Source organism: Hypomesus transpacificus, chromosome 6 (assembly GCF_021917145.1).
Source record: "Hypomesus transpacificus isolate Combined female chromosome 6, fHypTra1, whole genome shotgun sequence".
Taxonomy (NCBI): domain Eukaryota; kingdom Metazoa; phylum Chordata; class Actinopteri; order Osmeriformes; family Osmeridae; genus Hypomesus; species Hypomesus transpacificus.
In genome coordinates, this window is record NC_061065.1 from 12,211,274 (window position 1) to 12,228,078 (window position 16,805).

The 16,805-nt window shown below is 40.0% G+C and overlaps 1 protein-coding gene and 2 pseudogenes across 1 annotated transcript; 1 reads left to right on the forward strand and 2 right to left on the reverse strand.

Annotated features, from left to right (window-relative positions):
- Window positions 1–145: 145 nt before the first annotated feature.
- Window positions 146–10,219, forward strand: LOC124468423 (annotated as a pseudogene).
- Window positions 10,220–11,824: 1,605 nt separating this feature from the next.
- On the reverse strand, window positions 11,825–13,114 carry LOC124468432 (histone H2B). The gene has a single exon (XM_047021146.1). It carries the CDS (start codon window positions 13,017–13,019, stop codon window positions 12,645–12,647), a length of 375 nt encoding a protein of 124 aa, XP_046877102.1. The 5' UTR covers window positions 13,020–13,114; the 3' UTR covers window positions 11,825–12,644.
- A 41-nt stretch (window positions 13,115–13,155) lies between these two features.
- On the reverse strand, window positions 13,156–15,171 carry LOC124468436 (annotated as a pseudogene).
- Window positions 15,172–16,805: the final 1,634 nt, after the last annotated feature.

Consider the following 16,805-nt stretch of genomic DNA (forward strand, 5'->3'; position numbering starts at 1 on the left):
GTATTATATAGGCTATTATATATTATATATCATGTTATATATTATATTGTATATATTATATATTATGTTATATATTATATATTCTCTAAATGAGAGTCATGCATCGGGAGATACAACACCGGAACGGCTTGACTTGTTTACATCCGGTTAGAAAAAAAAGAGCTTGAAGAAGAAAGCCAACTTCCTCGAGGTACAATTTCATAAACTATCCGAGTTTTTCCCCAACCAAAATGTCCAAACTAGAGGTGTTTAGGGATTTTCTCAACAAACGATTAACAACAGCAGTTTTGGAGATACATAGGGCAGCTGAAAATTCGTTTGCGGATTTCGAAGAGGAGATTTCTCGTTCAAAGGAGGAGACCGCCAGACTGCAACGTTTGTTGGACATTGTTACTCAGCCTGAAATCAAGATTCACCGAGCAGGTCCGATTTAATAACTACCGTACAGTTGATTATAATCTTCTGTGTTTATATTCATTATATCTTATTAGATGTTGCATAGTCCCAGATTAGTTCAAAATGTTGAATTATGAATTGAACTAATAATTGTGAATTATGTAGAGCCAGATGGCTGAGCGGTGACGGAGTCGGGCTAGTAATCTGAAGGTTGCCAGATCGATTCCCCGCCGTGCAAAATGACGTTGTGTCCTTGGGCAAGGCACTTCACCCTACTTGCCTCTGGGGGAATGTCCTGGTACTTACTGTAAGTCGCTCTGGATAAGAGCGTCTGCTAAATGACTAAATGTAAATGTAATGTATGAACTGAAGTAGGCCTAGTTCATGTAGAAAGTGAACTTTCCCAACACTGATTATAGACTTGTTTTTTTGTTAGTAAACATTCGGGATGCGTGCGCAAAGTGCTGGCAGACAACTGGGAAAGGATAGCATTTAAAACGGCAAAAGGACCACACGGATCATACAAAGAGTTAGATTTAAAAAGACCAAAAAAGTCGAGGATGACAACCTTTAAAGGGGCAATTGACTGCAAAACCGATTTTACCTTGTCATAGTTGAATAACGACAGTTCGGTGGGTAAACTGAACATACCGTGAATATCAAAGTCCATTGACACCTCTTTCCTATTCAAATCTCAAAAAGAAAAAAATTGTCTGTAAAACACTAGCTTTTCAACAAAGCTACCGGTCCTACGTAGGACCGGTGATCGCCCTCTTATTGGCTCTGGTCTGTATCTCTGTCACGTCCCAGAATTTACATCCAGACCAGCCCGAGGTAGCGTCTATCTCCGATACTAGTTTAGCTGCGCGCTGCTCTGTGTAGGCTACTTATAAGGAATTACAAAGAAGAACGTTTTGAATTATAACAAGGATATTAAAAACGGACCACGGTCGTAAATGCTGTGTTCCAGGCTGTACAGGGAAGGCTAACACTCAGTCTTCCCAAGGAGCCAAACATTCAACAGGCATGGCTGCTGTTGTTAGGGGTGTTTTTTTTTTTTTTTTTTTGCTGGGCAGTTTTTTTTTACAACCTTTATCTTCAACCAGTATTTTGACATTCAAAAAATAAATCTAACATTAGCGTAAACTGAGCCAGGTATACGTACCCCTTCAAAAAGGAAGGGATGTTATCAGGAGGTATGCTAGCACAGTGAGGCGTTTGGTTAGTTTGTGTGTTCAAGAACTTTGAAGAACGAAATAATGAAGAGGCAAAAGCTATCCGGGGCGAAATTTAAGAAGAATAATAGAAATGTGCAAAGGCGAAAGGTAGGCTAAATCCTTAAATTCTGGTCTTATCTTATGATGAATTCCAGATAAGAAAACGTTCATGAATGCGTGAATTGCCCCAAGCACTTTAGTGGAGTTAAGATGTAAAGATGTAGGGCCTACATTGAACGTGTTCCTACTCCCTGTCAAATTACCTAGTTCTTTAAGGATTTTACAGAGGCGGGTATACCCTCTATAACCTATATAAAAAATGATATGTCCATTTATTCTACGTTATACAAAAAAACGCAATTAAAACAGGGGCGCACATATATATAGCCAGTGCAACAACACTACAAATATCTTACTCGTTGCATAGCACACCCAATAATTGCCGTGTTTGTCTTCCTTAATGTCCTTAATGCCTAATGGGTGTGCTATGCAACGACTAAGATATTTGTAGTGTTGTTGCATTAGGCATGAAGGAAGACAAACACGGCAATTTGTCAACAAGTGAGGAATGGTAAAAATCCAAGTGTTGTATTGTCAACTTTAGCGAATGGATTGTATGTAGCCTAATCTTGCTAGATAGTTAGCTAACGCTAGCTAGCCAGTGACTTCTGACGTTCCTTGTTATTGCCTTTCAGTCGAAACATCAGTTCAAGTTCAGCTGTACCGACATTTTGGTGAATTCCATTTATTCTAATTTTGTTCAGGTAGATTGATCGCTTAAACTGAGTGAATGTGTGCCACAAGTGACCCTAACCTTCTAAGATTGTTGTTTGCCAGGCATCAACACAACAGAAGACCAAAAAAACATTATTTGCAGGCGATGGGGGAGTGAATGTGACCGTGCACAGTGTGTGCACCGTTGAACAGGGGGGCGTGGCCAAAGCGTAGTTCAGCACAGACTTGACATTTTCTCAGGGATTTTGTTCTTTATTTAATGTTTATTCATCGTTGTGATTGTTGTTGTGGTTATTTGAAAGAAATGCAGTCTTGCAGGGCAAAATAGCGTTTGAAAATTGCAATTCCGGTTCCGTGCAAAATCGTTTAAAACTTTAAACTTTTGAAACTTGTTTTTTGTTTTGGGGGGGGGGGGGGGGGGGGCGCCACGAGTGAAGCTCGCCTAGAGCGCCAAATGTGCTAGGACCGCCCCTGACTGTTGTCTATGAGAAGATCCCGGCGAAGTTCGACACTCAATCATTCATTTGCTCTGAACATTTCACCCAAGACAGTTTTGACAACCTTGGACAATTTCAAGCAGGATTTGCTAGGAAACTGAACCTGGAAAGAGGTGCTGTTCCGACCGTATGCTCATTGCAACCGCAAGCTATAAGGAAAGTATGATGTTGTACTAACAGTTATTAGCAATGCTAACGTTTCCTGTATATAGCATACCAGGTAGAATGCTAAATATGTTTCTACACACATCAAATGACTCTAGGTAGACTAGCTGTAGTCGGCATTAGAAGGGAAGCTTCCGAAGAATAGCAAACAAATAGCAAACACTCGATACGTCATTCTAGTGAAGTGAAAGGAATCGCTTCACAAGGGAGGGCTCCCTACATCTGTAGGCTACGCAGCATTGAACTATGGGATCGTTTCCTCAAAGACAAACAGTCGTATTTGTGAACGGTTAAAATGTGTTTAACAGGATCCTGAGGATTGGAGAGTGGTTCCTTCATTCTTTTGGACACAGTTCAATACCCATTTGTGCTGCCACTGGTTGAAATGATTATCGATGCATTAAGTGGTTTAGGTTAAGGAAACATTTTAAGGATTGGTTAAGGAAACATTATCTGAGGTTTGTTACGCACCAGTGGCATCTCCATCTATAAAAAAAAACCTTGAAGTACTACAAAAGAAAAACAAATTGGAAATGTACAAAGGAGGAGGAAGAGGAGAGATTTAAATCTACGAACTGCAAGAAACCCTTGCGCCACGGCAATTAATAATATACTTTCAGTAAAAAAAAAATACTCAATAGAAAAGTGACACAGATATGGAGTTGAGTGGAAGATGATGAGATGAGACTATGACCATGTCAGGTGTATTCAATGATCAAATTTAGGTCTGATTAGTGTGGTGGTTTCTCCGGTTCATGTCCACCTGTCTCTGCAGACATGACCGGGTCTGCCGACGCCAAGCAGCACATCTGATTGTGTATATGTGTGAGAGAGAGACAGACAGAGATCATTAGATCTGCAAGAATGCCTCACAGCATTGCGATACATTATATACAACACCTATTAGTCCTTGAAGGAAAATAATACTTTCTATAAACTTGGAAGGGAGATAATGGTGTTTGACATTTGTGGCTCCAGTATTAAAGAACGTTTGGATGGAACCCGTGTGTTCGGAGTCTAGGAAGTCAATAAAGAACGTTTAGGACGAGATTCTTTATGAAAGCCTATGAAAGCCTTACGCCATCTTAAGACATCGTCTGCCAACCATTCACGAACATAGAGGAACACTTTCTTCCAATCCTTTCTCCGTGTCAGACCTTGTGGTTTCGGGTTAATTTTTCTATGAGGAAGAGAGGGGAGAGATGCAGAGGAGGGAGGGAGAGCGAGGGAGCGCCAAAGACAGGGAGGGAAAGAGAGTGGAAAAGGAGGAAAATCAAGGCTTTACATTATGTGGTATGAATGTTTTTTAATTCCAGGAGGAGCAGTTCAATGTGTCAGAAATGGTTGGACTTTTACTTCAAAAACAGCCCCTCACATTGCTTACAACGTCAGGGGCTCGAATAGAATACCTTTGGACACAACTCCAACAGCCCAATGCAATGTTCTTCACCAAGGCTCCACTCGACACAAAAACCTCACTCAAATCGAAATGATTCGAACTGAAGACCTGAAGGACAAAGGGTGTGTCAGTGAAATGGGGAGGAGAGAGAGAAAGAGAGAGAGAGAGAGTAATAAGTAATTAGTAATAAGAAGTGGGCAGAGGAAGTAGGCAGGGCTTTAGTTGATCCTTAATACAATTGCTATGATTAAAATGATTCAAAACATTCATTTGAGTGAATGAACTTGTATGAAGTAGTGCTGTCAAATGATTAAAATATTTAATCGCGAAAAAAAACAAAACAAACAGTAGTCTGGTTTATTGCTAACGCCTGTCTAGATAATCTATTTGAAAGAACTGGAGAAAGGCAGGTTCTAGATACAGGATACGTTAGCATTGCTAGTAACTGTTACTAGTAACACCTAGACTGTAGGCATGTAAACAAGTTTAGCTTGCTAGTTAACGCAAGAGCATAGGTAGAATGTGTAATAATTTAGCCTAGTTTATTGGCAATGGGGCTAATGTTGATTCATGTTCCTGACTGTGTTTCATTCAAATAAATAACCTGTGTAATTAAAATCTACAATTCACGATGCATGTTTGTACAAATCTTTGTCATGTTATTTTACAGCAAGATATCTAGAGCTAGCCTAGCTAGCTAACTGAAGCCGAGTAGAATCACAATATGGTTTGGTTGCTAAGCTGTAGCCTAACGTTCTACCCACCTAAGTCAATCCAGTTTGCTTCAACAACAGAAGTGGAAACAAGTAATGTTATCATTTCAAATGATATATAGTAAATCTGTTGAAAACAGTGTTGTGTAGACACAATAGATTTATTTGCGCGTTTTTATTTCAAGTCTCCAACTTCGGTATTTCAGCGAGTGCTGCTGTTGGCCGTGTTGCGTTTTTGCTCCCAGCTTCACTCTTGATAACCAACCAATCAGCGCACAGCTTATCTAAATATTAATGAGCATACCATAAAAGGAGAAAAGCTAGTGTTTTTTCCCGGAACATTTCAGAGGATCTGTCAGAGGGCATAGAACAGCACCCGGGCCATTTTCAACCCAACCAATGTTACATACCCTATTCGGAGACCTTAAGGAACAGTGTGAAATACCCAAAAAACCCAGTCAATTGCCCATTTAAGAGAGAAAGCGATTGGCCAATGATCTCTTGCATCAGAATTTTGATTTTAGTCACAAAAGTCTTGACATTTTTGTGAGAATGTCCCCGGTACAGACCGCATAGTCGAGCGGCAACCATGTCTTCACGTCATATTTCACAAAGTATATAATTTCACAGTTTTACAGTCAATTTTACATCTAAAAAGTCGAGCAGGGCAGTTTAAGAGTTATGGGAATTATGCTTTTAGCCAGCTGGTCCGATAATTTTTCTGTTTCGTTTAAATTGGCAATCTGAGTAAGACTGTTCCTGTTACACTGTTTTGACGTTAGCCTCAGTCAGACTTGTCGCTCACTGGCAGTGTGCACAATGTTGTATTTCACTCCATTCTACACCAGAAACGTCGGTTTAAAAAAAATGAATTGTGGGCGTGGTTAAGTTGGGCTGGCAGCCAGGCTACAACACTAGCTAAGGAGAGGTACACTTTTTGCACGTTTCGGTTGGAGTCTGTATGGGTATATGTATGTGGATAGGCAGGTTAGAGAGATTTACTGACTTTTTCTTTGGCACCATTCTCCGTTCCCTTGTTCCCCTGTCAAGGTTGTTAGTTGTCACCCCACTGCCAATGTCTCCCTCTCTTTCCTTCTCTCCTTCTGAGACATTCACCTCTCTCCCACTGCCTCCCTCCCCATCCCTCACTACTACTGAGTCCTCCTGCCTGAACCTAGGAAGCCAAAAGGCGAGAGAACATTTTGCGGCGCTCCTCTTACCTAAATCAACAGTCCCCGATTTGTTTTTCAAATCCTTCAACTGGTTAGCTCCTGCGATTCCCACACACCAGTACTCTAACAGTTAGCTAGCTCGTAGTACAATTTACCGGGGTTAGCTTCTCCACCAGGGCTCTAGACTGAGACCAAATTATCGCATTTTGCATTGTTACTGACAACGATCGCTTACAGTCAACGTTTTTTGAATAAGCCATTTTCCCCTAAATAAATGTCAAGCTTATTTACGCTTTTGGGGGCATATTTTCAGTTAGCAGATGGTAGTGTTTGATACTGCATGTGACAACATTGTTAGAATCAGCTTGTTTCAAAGGGGGTTCTTTATTATGAATGAATGCAATACGAGTAGGCTAAATGCTTGAAAATATCACTACAGGCCGACTTAAACTATGACGTTTAAGTCATAGTTTAAGTCAGCCCAATGTATTTGTTTTGATGCAACTTTTCAACTATGTGAAGCTGCTATATATCGCCGATCACCATTCCCTCTTGCAGGGGAAATAAGAAGACAACCGTTACATGTCACTCCTAGTATTTTGAAGAGGAAATGAGCAGCAACAAATGTATGCTTTTAAATCTATGCAATCTTCAAAAACAATAAGTATGCATTTTTTGATAAAATATACAGAATTACAATTGTAAAAGTTCTGTAAAAAAAAAAGACCCATCTGCAACTGATCGAAGCACACCTTGCAATTTCCCCAGAAATTGTACCCTCTCTAGTTTTAATTTGTCTCTTCATCCAGGGATGCAAACGGCGCGCTTTTCGGCGCCTCCCGCTTTTTTCACGTGTGTGACTTGTGTGAATCGTGCAAATCCGAAGAGTTTTTTTTAGGGGGGGGTCTGATTATAATTGCACCAACAGTAATTCTGGATTGCCTCCACCAAACAGATAAATAGGAAATAAGCAAATCAGCAGTATGCGCGCAAGCGTGAACTAGCCTAGGCTAGTCGTGTGTCTTCTTGCTGCATCTTTTACTATCTATGGCGAGGTGACTCAATAGGCGGATCCGGACCTAGACGCAATACAAGTTGTGAAGTTTTCATTGGTGCGTGATTTTGTGCTATAGCCAATATTTTTTTCCTACTGCTTTATATCTTCCGTGTCCAATCTAAAGCTCCATCAGGAATCACTCAACGTTGGCCGCAACCTCTGTGGGTCACGCAGGTTGTGTGTGTCATTCGCCACAACGCAGGCTCATTGATTTGCCAACGGTACCGGTTTCTTCTTTAGCGAAAATCATGGCGAGACAAACCCATAAAGCGAAAAGTTAATTCCAAAAATCGCAAATTTCAGACAGAGTGGGCTGACAAGTATGCATGTGTGCTGCCCGTGGGGATGAATTAGGATAAACATCGAAGGAAATGTGGGAATTAGGTTAACTGAAACAAGGAATGTGGTGTATAATTATATGAAATGTATGATGAAAATTGGCTAGCAATTTCACGCAAACAAATATAAAGAATAGGTTGCAGCAGTTTGTCTTTTGACTACACTTGCAAAATCCGCTAATGGGATTGAGCTCGAATAGCTTCGGCGACTTTTTATTGTACAAAATCGCTATCATTAAAAAGGAGATGCAGTCTTTCGACAGACCCTCCCTCAAGCAAAAACCCGGCGTGCGTGACGCTGAGCGTCCGTGGGAGGGACATAATCGCAACATGTATCCAATGACCGTATAGTTTATCTGTAGTTGTCCCCAATACGAGACCCTCCAGACCCAACTTCCCGACCAAATGTTTTTGTGGGCGGGGAGAAGTTGGGCTGGCAGCCAGGCTAAGCTTCCCTTGCAGTCTTAAAGAAATCGCCTACCGTCATGGATTTTATTGGGAAGGTGACCATACACAGCTTGTGGCAAGTAGAACAAACTACCTCTCAAAAGTAAGAACCTACAGGCCTTGTCCTCCATTGATCCTGTAGTGAAGGGGCCATTCCCAGGCTGTTACTCAGCTGAAGGAGTTGGCTAGGATCATCAACATTTAGTGCCCTTAGAGGTGGCCAGGAAGAATAGGAAGGAGTAAAACCAGAAGAAATGTTATATAGTTTGATAAGAGTTTATGTCTCTGAAAAAAAAATGAAATTGAATATTACAAATTAGTTTTGATGTTCAGAATGTCAGAATTTTACTCTGTGCATATAAGGGTGGGCCAGGGATGTCAGGGGGTTGGTGGCAATGTAAGTATATGGATATTTGCCGCGGGGCGAGGGCTGAAATTACTTCTCTCTTTTTTGAACATACATGTGTTTGCATCCCTGTTCATCTGTCAATCTAGGTTGCAGAATAATGAAGTAGGCCACTGTTGTCTTGCCTCTTCTTCACCCCAGATGTGCAGCAGCTCGCTCTCCCGGAGCCCCCACAGATTAAAAAGGAAGAGGAACTGTGGACCAGTCAGGAGGAAGAGCAGCTCCAAGGACTGCAGTCTAAAACTACAGACTCCAAATCCACTTATCCCAGTGCGAAACATGACTCTGATCAGGAGGGATTTTTGGAATGTTCACATCTTCACCAGACTGTGAAAGTGGAGAACCGAGAAGACAACTCTCTACCCACTAACACAACTGAAGAGCAAATCAAAGCAGAGCCTAATGGACAAGACTATACAGCACCAGAACCAGGCAGTGACTCTCATCCCCTCTCTGTTGTAGCTCCCGACTATCCTAAAGAACAGAGTTTGGAGGAGGAACAAGGAGGAGTGCTGCTGTTTCGGAACAGAACACAAAACAATAAGGTTCTGACAAGGGAAAATATGCCACAGAGACAACACACAGGAAAAACAATACATCATTGTCAACAATGTAACAAAACTTTTAGTCGGAAAAATAATTTGGTTGCTCATATGAGGACACACACAGGAGAGAAACCCTTTCAATGTCAGGAATGTAGTAAAAGATTTAGTGTGAAGTCTCATTTGGTTGAACATGTGAGGACACACACAGGAGAGAAACCGTATGAATGTCAAAGATGTAACAAACGGTTTGCTCAGAACAGTCATCTGGTTGGACACATGAGGACACACACAGGAGAGAAACCATTTCAATGTCTGGAATGTAACAAGATCTTTGCCCAAAGTGGTTCTCTGGATAAACACATGAGAATACACACAGGAGAGAAACCTTTTCAATGTCATGAATGTAGCAAACATTTTTCTAAAAGTGGTTCTCTGGAACAACATATGAGGAAACACACAGGAGAGAAACCATATCAATGTCAGGAATGTAACAAACTATTTGCTTATAGTGGTTCTCTGGTAAATCACTTAAGGACACATACAGGAGATAAACCTTTTCAATGCCAGGTATGTGGCAAAAGATTTAACATGAAGGCTCATTTGGTTGGACACATGAGAACACACACAGGAGAGAAACCATATCAATGTCAGGAATGTAGCAAACTTTTTTCTCAAACGTGTTCTCTTTATAAACACATGATGACACACAGGAGAGAAACCTTTTCAATGTCAGGAGTGTAGTCTGCTCATCGTGGATCTCTGTATAAACACATGAAGGCTCACAGGTGTAAAACTCTATCAATATCAACAATGTCACATATCTTATACTGTGAGGCTGAGGCCTATCCTATAAAGCAAGTTCAGTATACCTGGTATATAATGTATTAGTCTGTCTTCACTAAGCACAACCACAAACTATAACCTACTACAAATATAATTCAATAAATATCTTACGGCCATTAGCAACAACATGGCTGTTGCCCAAAGCAGGAAGGAAAGCTGGCAAAAAGTTAACATAAAGAGCCACACTGGAGAGACGCCGTACAGCTGTGACATCTATGATGGAACCTTTAGCCAGGCAGGCAGCAATTGAAAATTGTAGGATAACATTTAAAACACTGAAGAAGGCCATGGTTATTTGCACTTGATGCGGGCAGATAATGTTTTTGTCTTCACATCTTGAACAAACCTAATCAATTACTTAAAAATAACTTTGCCACACACATTTATTAACTGATAGACTAAATGCTGAGCTTTAAGATAAAAGGGAAAGATAACCATAACTAAAATAAGTATTATTGCATAGATCCAGCACAAACGTTCAGATCAGAAGGTGACCCAAACTGTAGCACGCTTTGCTTAGCAGAACAAAATTCCTCAGCATTACCAAGAATATACAATTATTATATTGCGCATGCATATTTAATCCAAATCCAATTATTACTACTCTGGCTGACAATGTATGGACAGCTGCCCCATATTTCCAGTTTTCCAATTAGCATGCCTCCATAGATCCAGAGGGGGCTTGGAAAGTGTCAGACTGTGGCTCTTTTTCAGTGGATAAGTAATTTAATTACAGTAACGCGTTATACCCAACACTGATAGGGTACTGCATCATATGTTCTATACTATAAAGGAACTCATTAAGACATGTTTTGAAATGTATAGAGGGCACACTATCATTTATTGCGTTAAGGGCACTTGGTCTAATGTGTGCCACTCTAGAGAGGATTTTAGAAATGCTTTTTCAACCCTAGAAAACTGATGATAATATTCAGGTTTTGCTTTGAAACAAGGTATACCCTTATTATTTCCTGGCATGTTTGCCTTTGTTAAACCTTGTTAAGTCACCAACCCTGTTAAAGAATGTCCCACATGCAAAGACACAGACAGATCCAGACAGACCGTACAATGGTCAAGGCTTGGCTACAGTTAGTTTGCTTCCTTGTGTGTGATTCCAGCAGACTACATAGTCAAGGCCTACCTACATAGACTGCAGTTTACTACCTTAATTTCTACTATTATAGTCTACTACTCTCCTTTGTACTACTTTCTAAGAAGGGTGGTAGGCTGCTCTTTTTTGTTCATTGCCATCTTTAAGAGTTGCTAAAGTGTTTTTGTATTTATATATTTTTTAAGAATGACAATAAAATCTCTCTTCCACATATACTGGTCAGGGAAGCATTATTTCTGTCTCTGAAGACCCTTGGGGCTGGTGGGATAAACACTCTTTGTATAATCTGAGCACCTTCATCCACAGGGTTGTCAAAGAATGGATACGCCATAATTGATTGTAACTTGTCTAGACGCTCTGCTTAGTTTCTAAGGCCTTATGTTATGTCAATTAACCAATGGCTTTTGAAACAGTTAAAGTGACATTACTTCTTAACATGTACATTCATTCATGTCTGCACTTCAAAAAGTCTGTACTTATGTTTCCGAACAAAGTGCTTTGGGCGTTTCCTTGCATGCTTGTAGTATTTAAAACGGCCGGCACCAGTGTTGTAGGCCTAATCACACTAAACGATTTGCAACAAATAGCAGCTCAATTTTACCTGGTCCAGAACCAAGTTCTACAAAACAGAAAAGGTGTGGTATATGAATTCCCAATATGCAACTACTTAAGTACAAATACGCACTCTTCTATCCCAAAATGTCAAAGCAACTTTTAATGTTGGCGCAATGTAAAATCTTTTTATTGAAGAAAGATAAGAATATAATGATCTATTATCTTTTCTAAGGGGTATCAAGGAATGTGTCCAGGCCATTTTATAATATCTTAGACTGAGCAATTTTTTACCTCTACCATAAGGGTAACAACAAATTTGACCACGTCTATACACAAACAGACATTTTGGGTGGCAAAGTTACTGTTCAGTAATGACTGTGCAAGAATATACTTAGTGTTAAGCCTTTCTTACAACATACACGAACACAACATTTCAGAAGACACTTCAGTTTTCAACATTTATTTAACCTTTATTTACAATGTGAAAACTAAAGTACCTCTTTTCATGGAATGACCACTTTAAGCATCCACATATTCTGAAGCTACTTTCAGGACCGTTTTTTTGCACATAACGGGGCAACCATTCAATTGCCTAAATACAACCAGAACCAATAAAAAGAGCTTAAATCAGACTGACTCAACATCTTCAATATAGACATGGGCAGGCTGTGAATAAAATGTTGGGTCAATATCATCTGTGATTGTGTGGACATTTAATGGCATGTGCTGAATTAATCAAAGTAGGCTACAGTACTCATATTCCCTCAGAAATAGTCAGGTGGGACACTGTAACCATACTTGTATTTTTAAATTAATTATTCAGGTCACATTACAGCTACATGGGCATCCCAATACTTACATGTAGGAATTCTTAACTGAGTACTGGGTTGCAACGAAGTATCAATGTGCTTTCATTCAATGTTAAAATTCTACAGGGTCAGAATCATAACCGTGACAAGCACAAATGGAAATTAGCACATTTTCCAGGTATGTGGGTGGCTCTTAAAAGAGCCTTTGGGGGTTAACAGGGAAGTCAAATGGCACCCGTTTACTTGGAGCTGGTGTACTTGGTCACGGCCTTAGTACCCTCGGACACGGCGTGCTTGGCCAGCTCACCGGGGAGTAGCAGGCGGACGGCGGTCTGGATCTCCCTGGAGGTGATGGTTGAACGCTTGTTGTAGTGAGCCAAGCGGGAAGATTCTCCGGCGATGCGCTCGAAAATGTCGTTGACAAAGGAATTCATGATTCCCATGGCCTTGGACGAGATGCCGGTATCGGGGTGGACCTGTTTCAACACTTTGTACACGTAGATGGCATAGCTCTCCTTCCTTGACTTTCTGCGCTTCTTACCTCCCTTCGCAGCGGTCTTGGAGACAGCTTTCTTGGAGCCCTTCTTAGGCGCTGACTTTGCTGGCTCAGGCATGGTGACTCTTCGTTTCTGTTCAGGAACGAATGACCTCTTAAGCGGTCGCTTCCCCGGTAAAATAGGGGGTTGGATGCAAAAATATAGGCACTCCTCCCAGAACTATAAGTCGTTGACGTGGTGAAACGCGCGTGCGCCTGATTATTTGCCTCCTCTACTTCCCTTCTTCCGGTGAATTTTGTTGGCATCGCTCCGGCGCATGCGTCCATCCTCGCGGACCACATGCGCTTGCCACCTTAAAGTATCCATTTTGTTACCATTACAAGTTTGCCACTTTGTTTCATGTTTCATTAAGGATCGGTTTCGACCAACGTCCATTTTCCCTTTCAAAGGTCAGATAGGTTGTCTACGTCTAATGTGTCTAATGTCTAGGCTACCTAAATACATATGAATACATAACAATTTTTATTTTTACTAGCTACACTCAATACTATTGAAAATACTGTCCATTGTTCCAATTACTATTATTTGCTAGTTTATTTGGAATAGGAGCCTCTTAGCTGCTGCTGTCAATGTCGCAAATAACGTAACCTTTCAAATGAAATCAAGCCTCACTAAATACGGGTCCGTCCGACCATAGACATATATCTATGCGTCCGACTACAATCCTAGCGCAAAACACAAGGGTAGGTGGCTTCTATGTAACCAGTAAGGTATTGTTGGGGATTGTTCAACTGAAAGACATACATTTAGAATTATATGAACGGCAATATTTCGTGGCGAAAAATGTCAGTGTAGTATTACATTGTGAAATGTATTAGTTTCTGGCAATCGTGCAATTTCAGGAAATAGGCCTATTTTTAGCACTCATCCCTGATCTTAAACGTATTTTCAACCCGAGTTAAAAACCACAGGCAACTTAAATGGATCAAGACTTGAAGGAACAATGTATGGTTTTCGACACAACATTAAATATGGATAACTCTTTACTGAAAGTGTGGGGGGCTCTTAAAAGAGCCTTTGAGTTGAGTGCCGAAAAGGTGAACAAATTTGATTAACCGCCGAAGCCGTACAGGGTGCGTCCCTGGCGCTTGAGAGCGTAGACCACGTCCATGGCTGTCAGTCTTTCTCTTAGCATGTTCGGTATAGGTTACAGCATCGCGGATGACGTTCTCAAGAAACACCTTGAGAACTCCACGGGTCTCTTCGTAGATCAAGCCTGAAATTCGTTTTACGCCGCCACGACGAGCAAGGCGACGGATTGCGGGCTTGGTGATGCCCTGGATGTTATCCCTCAAAACTTTGAGATGACGCTTGGCGCCTCCCTTACCGAGTCCTTTGCCTCCTTTGCCCCTTCCTGACATGTTGACAGATGCTGTTGTTATCAAAAGTGATCATCATGTGACGGACCCACTGGCGATATGTCTCGACGATACGGACGTGAAGGAACACAGCAAGCGCCATTCTTGTCTCTGTGGAGTTGCAATTAAAGGGACCGTCTCCCAACATGGCCTCCTGACACTATTTTGGTCGTGTATTCTCAAAGCCATTTCCAAAAGTTAACACACACAATAAAAGTTGACTACTAACCCGTGGTTGTAAAATTACAACGTCACTTCTAGCTCTCCAAAAAACACATTTGCCATTTCCTTTTTTGAAAGACCACGTTTACATAGCCAATGGGTCCTTTGTCTTGCCTTGCATTAAGCCATGAACAAATTCCACCTGCGAACTTTCCTGGAAGCACTTCTTGTTTCATTCGAGTGGATATATCAACATTGAAATAAGTAAATGCCATGATTTGTTGTTGTTGTTGTGATTGTTAGAATATGTAGTTCATGTAAATACTAAGTTATTGTGGAATGCATGCATCACATTTGATTTTCAGCTTGTCTTTGTTGTATTGTTACAATGTCGGGTGAAAATGGAAGTTGAAAATATAATGTTTACCTTGCACACTATATGGAGACAACACTTCTCAAATGTTCACATACAGGATAAATACTTTCAGAAATATAATGTATTTGATGATTCACACTTTACAAATGGGTTAATTGTTATAATTTCCAGTTTAGACCAGATTTTAATAATTCTAAATCAACGCTATTTCTATTTTAGCAGTGAAATATAGTAAACTGTTTATCTGGACTTTATTTTCCCAAATATCTGCTTGTTGCACAATGCAGATACTGTTTGTGGAATGCTTTGGAGGATGGTTCAAGTGTAAATGTTTGGGAATGTGTAGTTTGGCATTAGTAGTTTGGCTCCTTGATCTACCCAAGGGCCATCAGGCTTCTGAATGGACACTGATATGGACATTGATTTACTGCACACTAGTCACTTATACACTGTCACTTTCAGCTACAGTAACATTGCACACTGTACCTCACTGTACCTCGCCACCGGGCTCCTGTATGGTCATTAACATAGTCACTGATCTGCAATTTTGCACTATTGTTCTGTACTCCACTTAGGCTAGAATAGGTTATAGGGTTGAAATAGGTTTTATGTGCATTTAGGGTTAGTATAGTGTATTATTTATTGTTATCTGTAACTTAGGAAGTTTTAGTATTAGGGTTAGTATAGTCGATTATTTATTGCTATCTGTATATTTAGGAAGTTTCACTTATTTAAGCTCAGCATAGATGTAAATTATGTTCTGTGTACTTATATGTTATGTTATGCCAGGTGCTTGCGTTGTCTTGTCTTAAGAATTTCAGTGCCCAGTCTGACCTTGTGTTGTTCTGTTTACCTGACAAATAAAAGACTTGTAGACTTGTATTATTATTCATGAAATGTACTGCTATAGTGCTATGTCAGCAATCTGCAATCCAAATCAACCATTAGTTGTTTTGTGTATTTGTTTTGACAGTTGAGAACAAATGGTGAAATGTTGCTCCCTACTAGGCCCAATGTTGCAATATTGTTTCCCTAAAATTAAAATAAAAAAAAATCCTTCATTGTCTGATGACTCCTACAAAATCATCTGACTTGCAATTTATATCATATATTTAAATATATAATTAGTTGTTATATTTGGTCTTACAAGTGAAAGGGATCCTGGTAGTTAGAAAAAAATGATTGGTCAGTGAAGTTCAAATGAATGCATGTTTAGATTACATTTTGTCATCTAACCAATTTACTATCATTTAAATGTGGAGAATAATATTTAAAACTGATACTTTACACTAATTGTACTAATACAAAACATATAATACATTAATACAAACATAATACATCAGCTGTAGGTCAGAGACAGTGGCTTGCAGGGAATCTTGTTACAACACATTATTGTGGGGGGGGTGTAATTGCCTCGTAGTAAATAAAAACGGTGGAAAAATCAGTCTTTATTATTAGTAGTAGTAGTATTGTTATTATTATTTTGTTAATCTACATTGTGTTTTACGTAATGTGGACACATCTAGTTTCTAGAGATATGCATAATAAACCCTTAAAAAATACTTACTTTTTTTAAAGTAGAGGCAGTAATTACCCTACATCTCTGTTCAGGAGACAACTGATCTTTGTATTCTTTTGACGTCATAAAGGCTTGTGGGGGCTCTGAAGGTGACTAACAATGGATATAATTTTATGACACTTGGGAGGGAGCGACATATTGTAATGAACTAGGCCTACCAGTTTTTAGCTGTCTTTTGGGGTTACACATTTCACTGTAATTTCAGTCACATTTCAGTTTTTCTTAGAATTTTGTTCCGAAATAGACTTGTGTAGAATTATTTTAGCAATTTCTACATGTTGACATTTTCAAATCATCAGGATCCATGTTCTTGTTTCTAGTGCAAATGACCAATTGGGAATTATTTTGAGTGAGTTACTAGGAGTAGA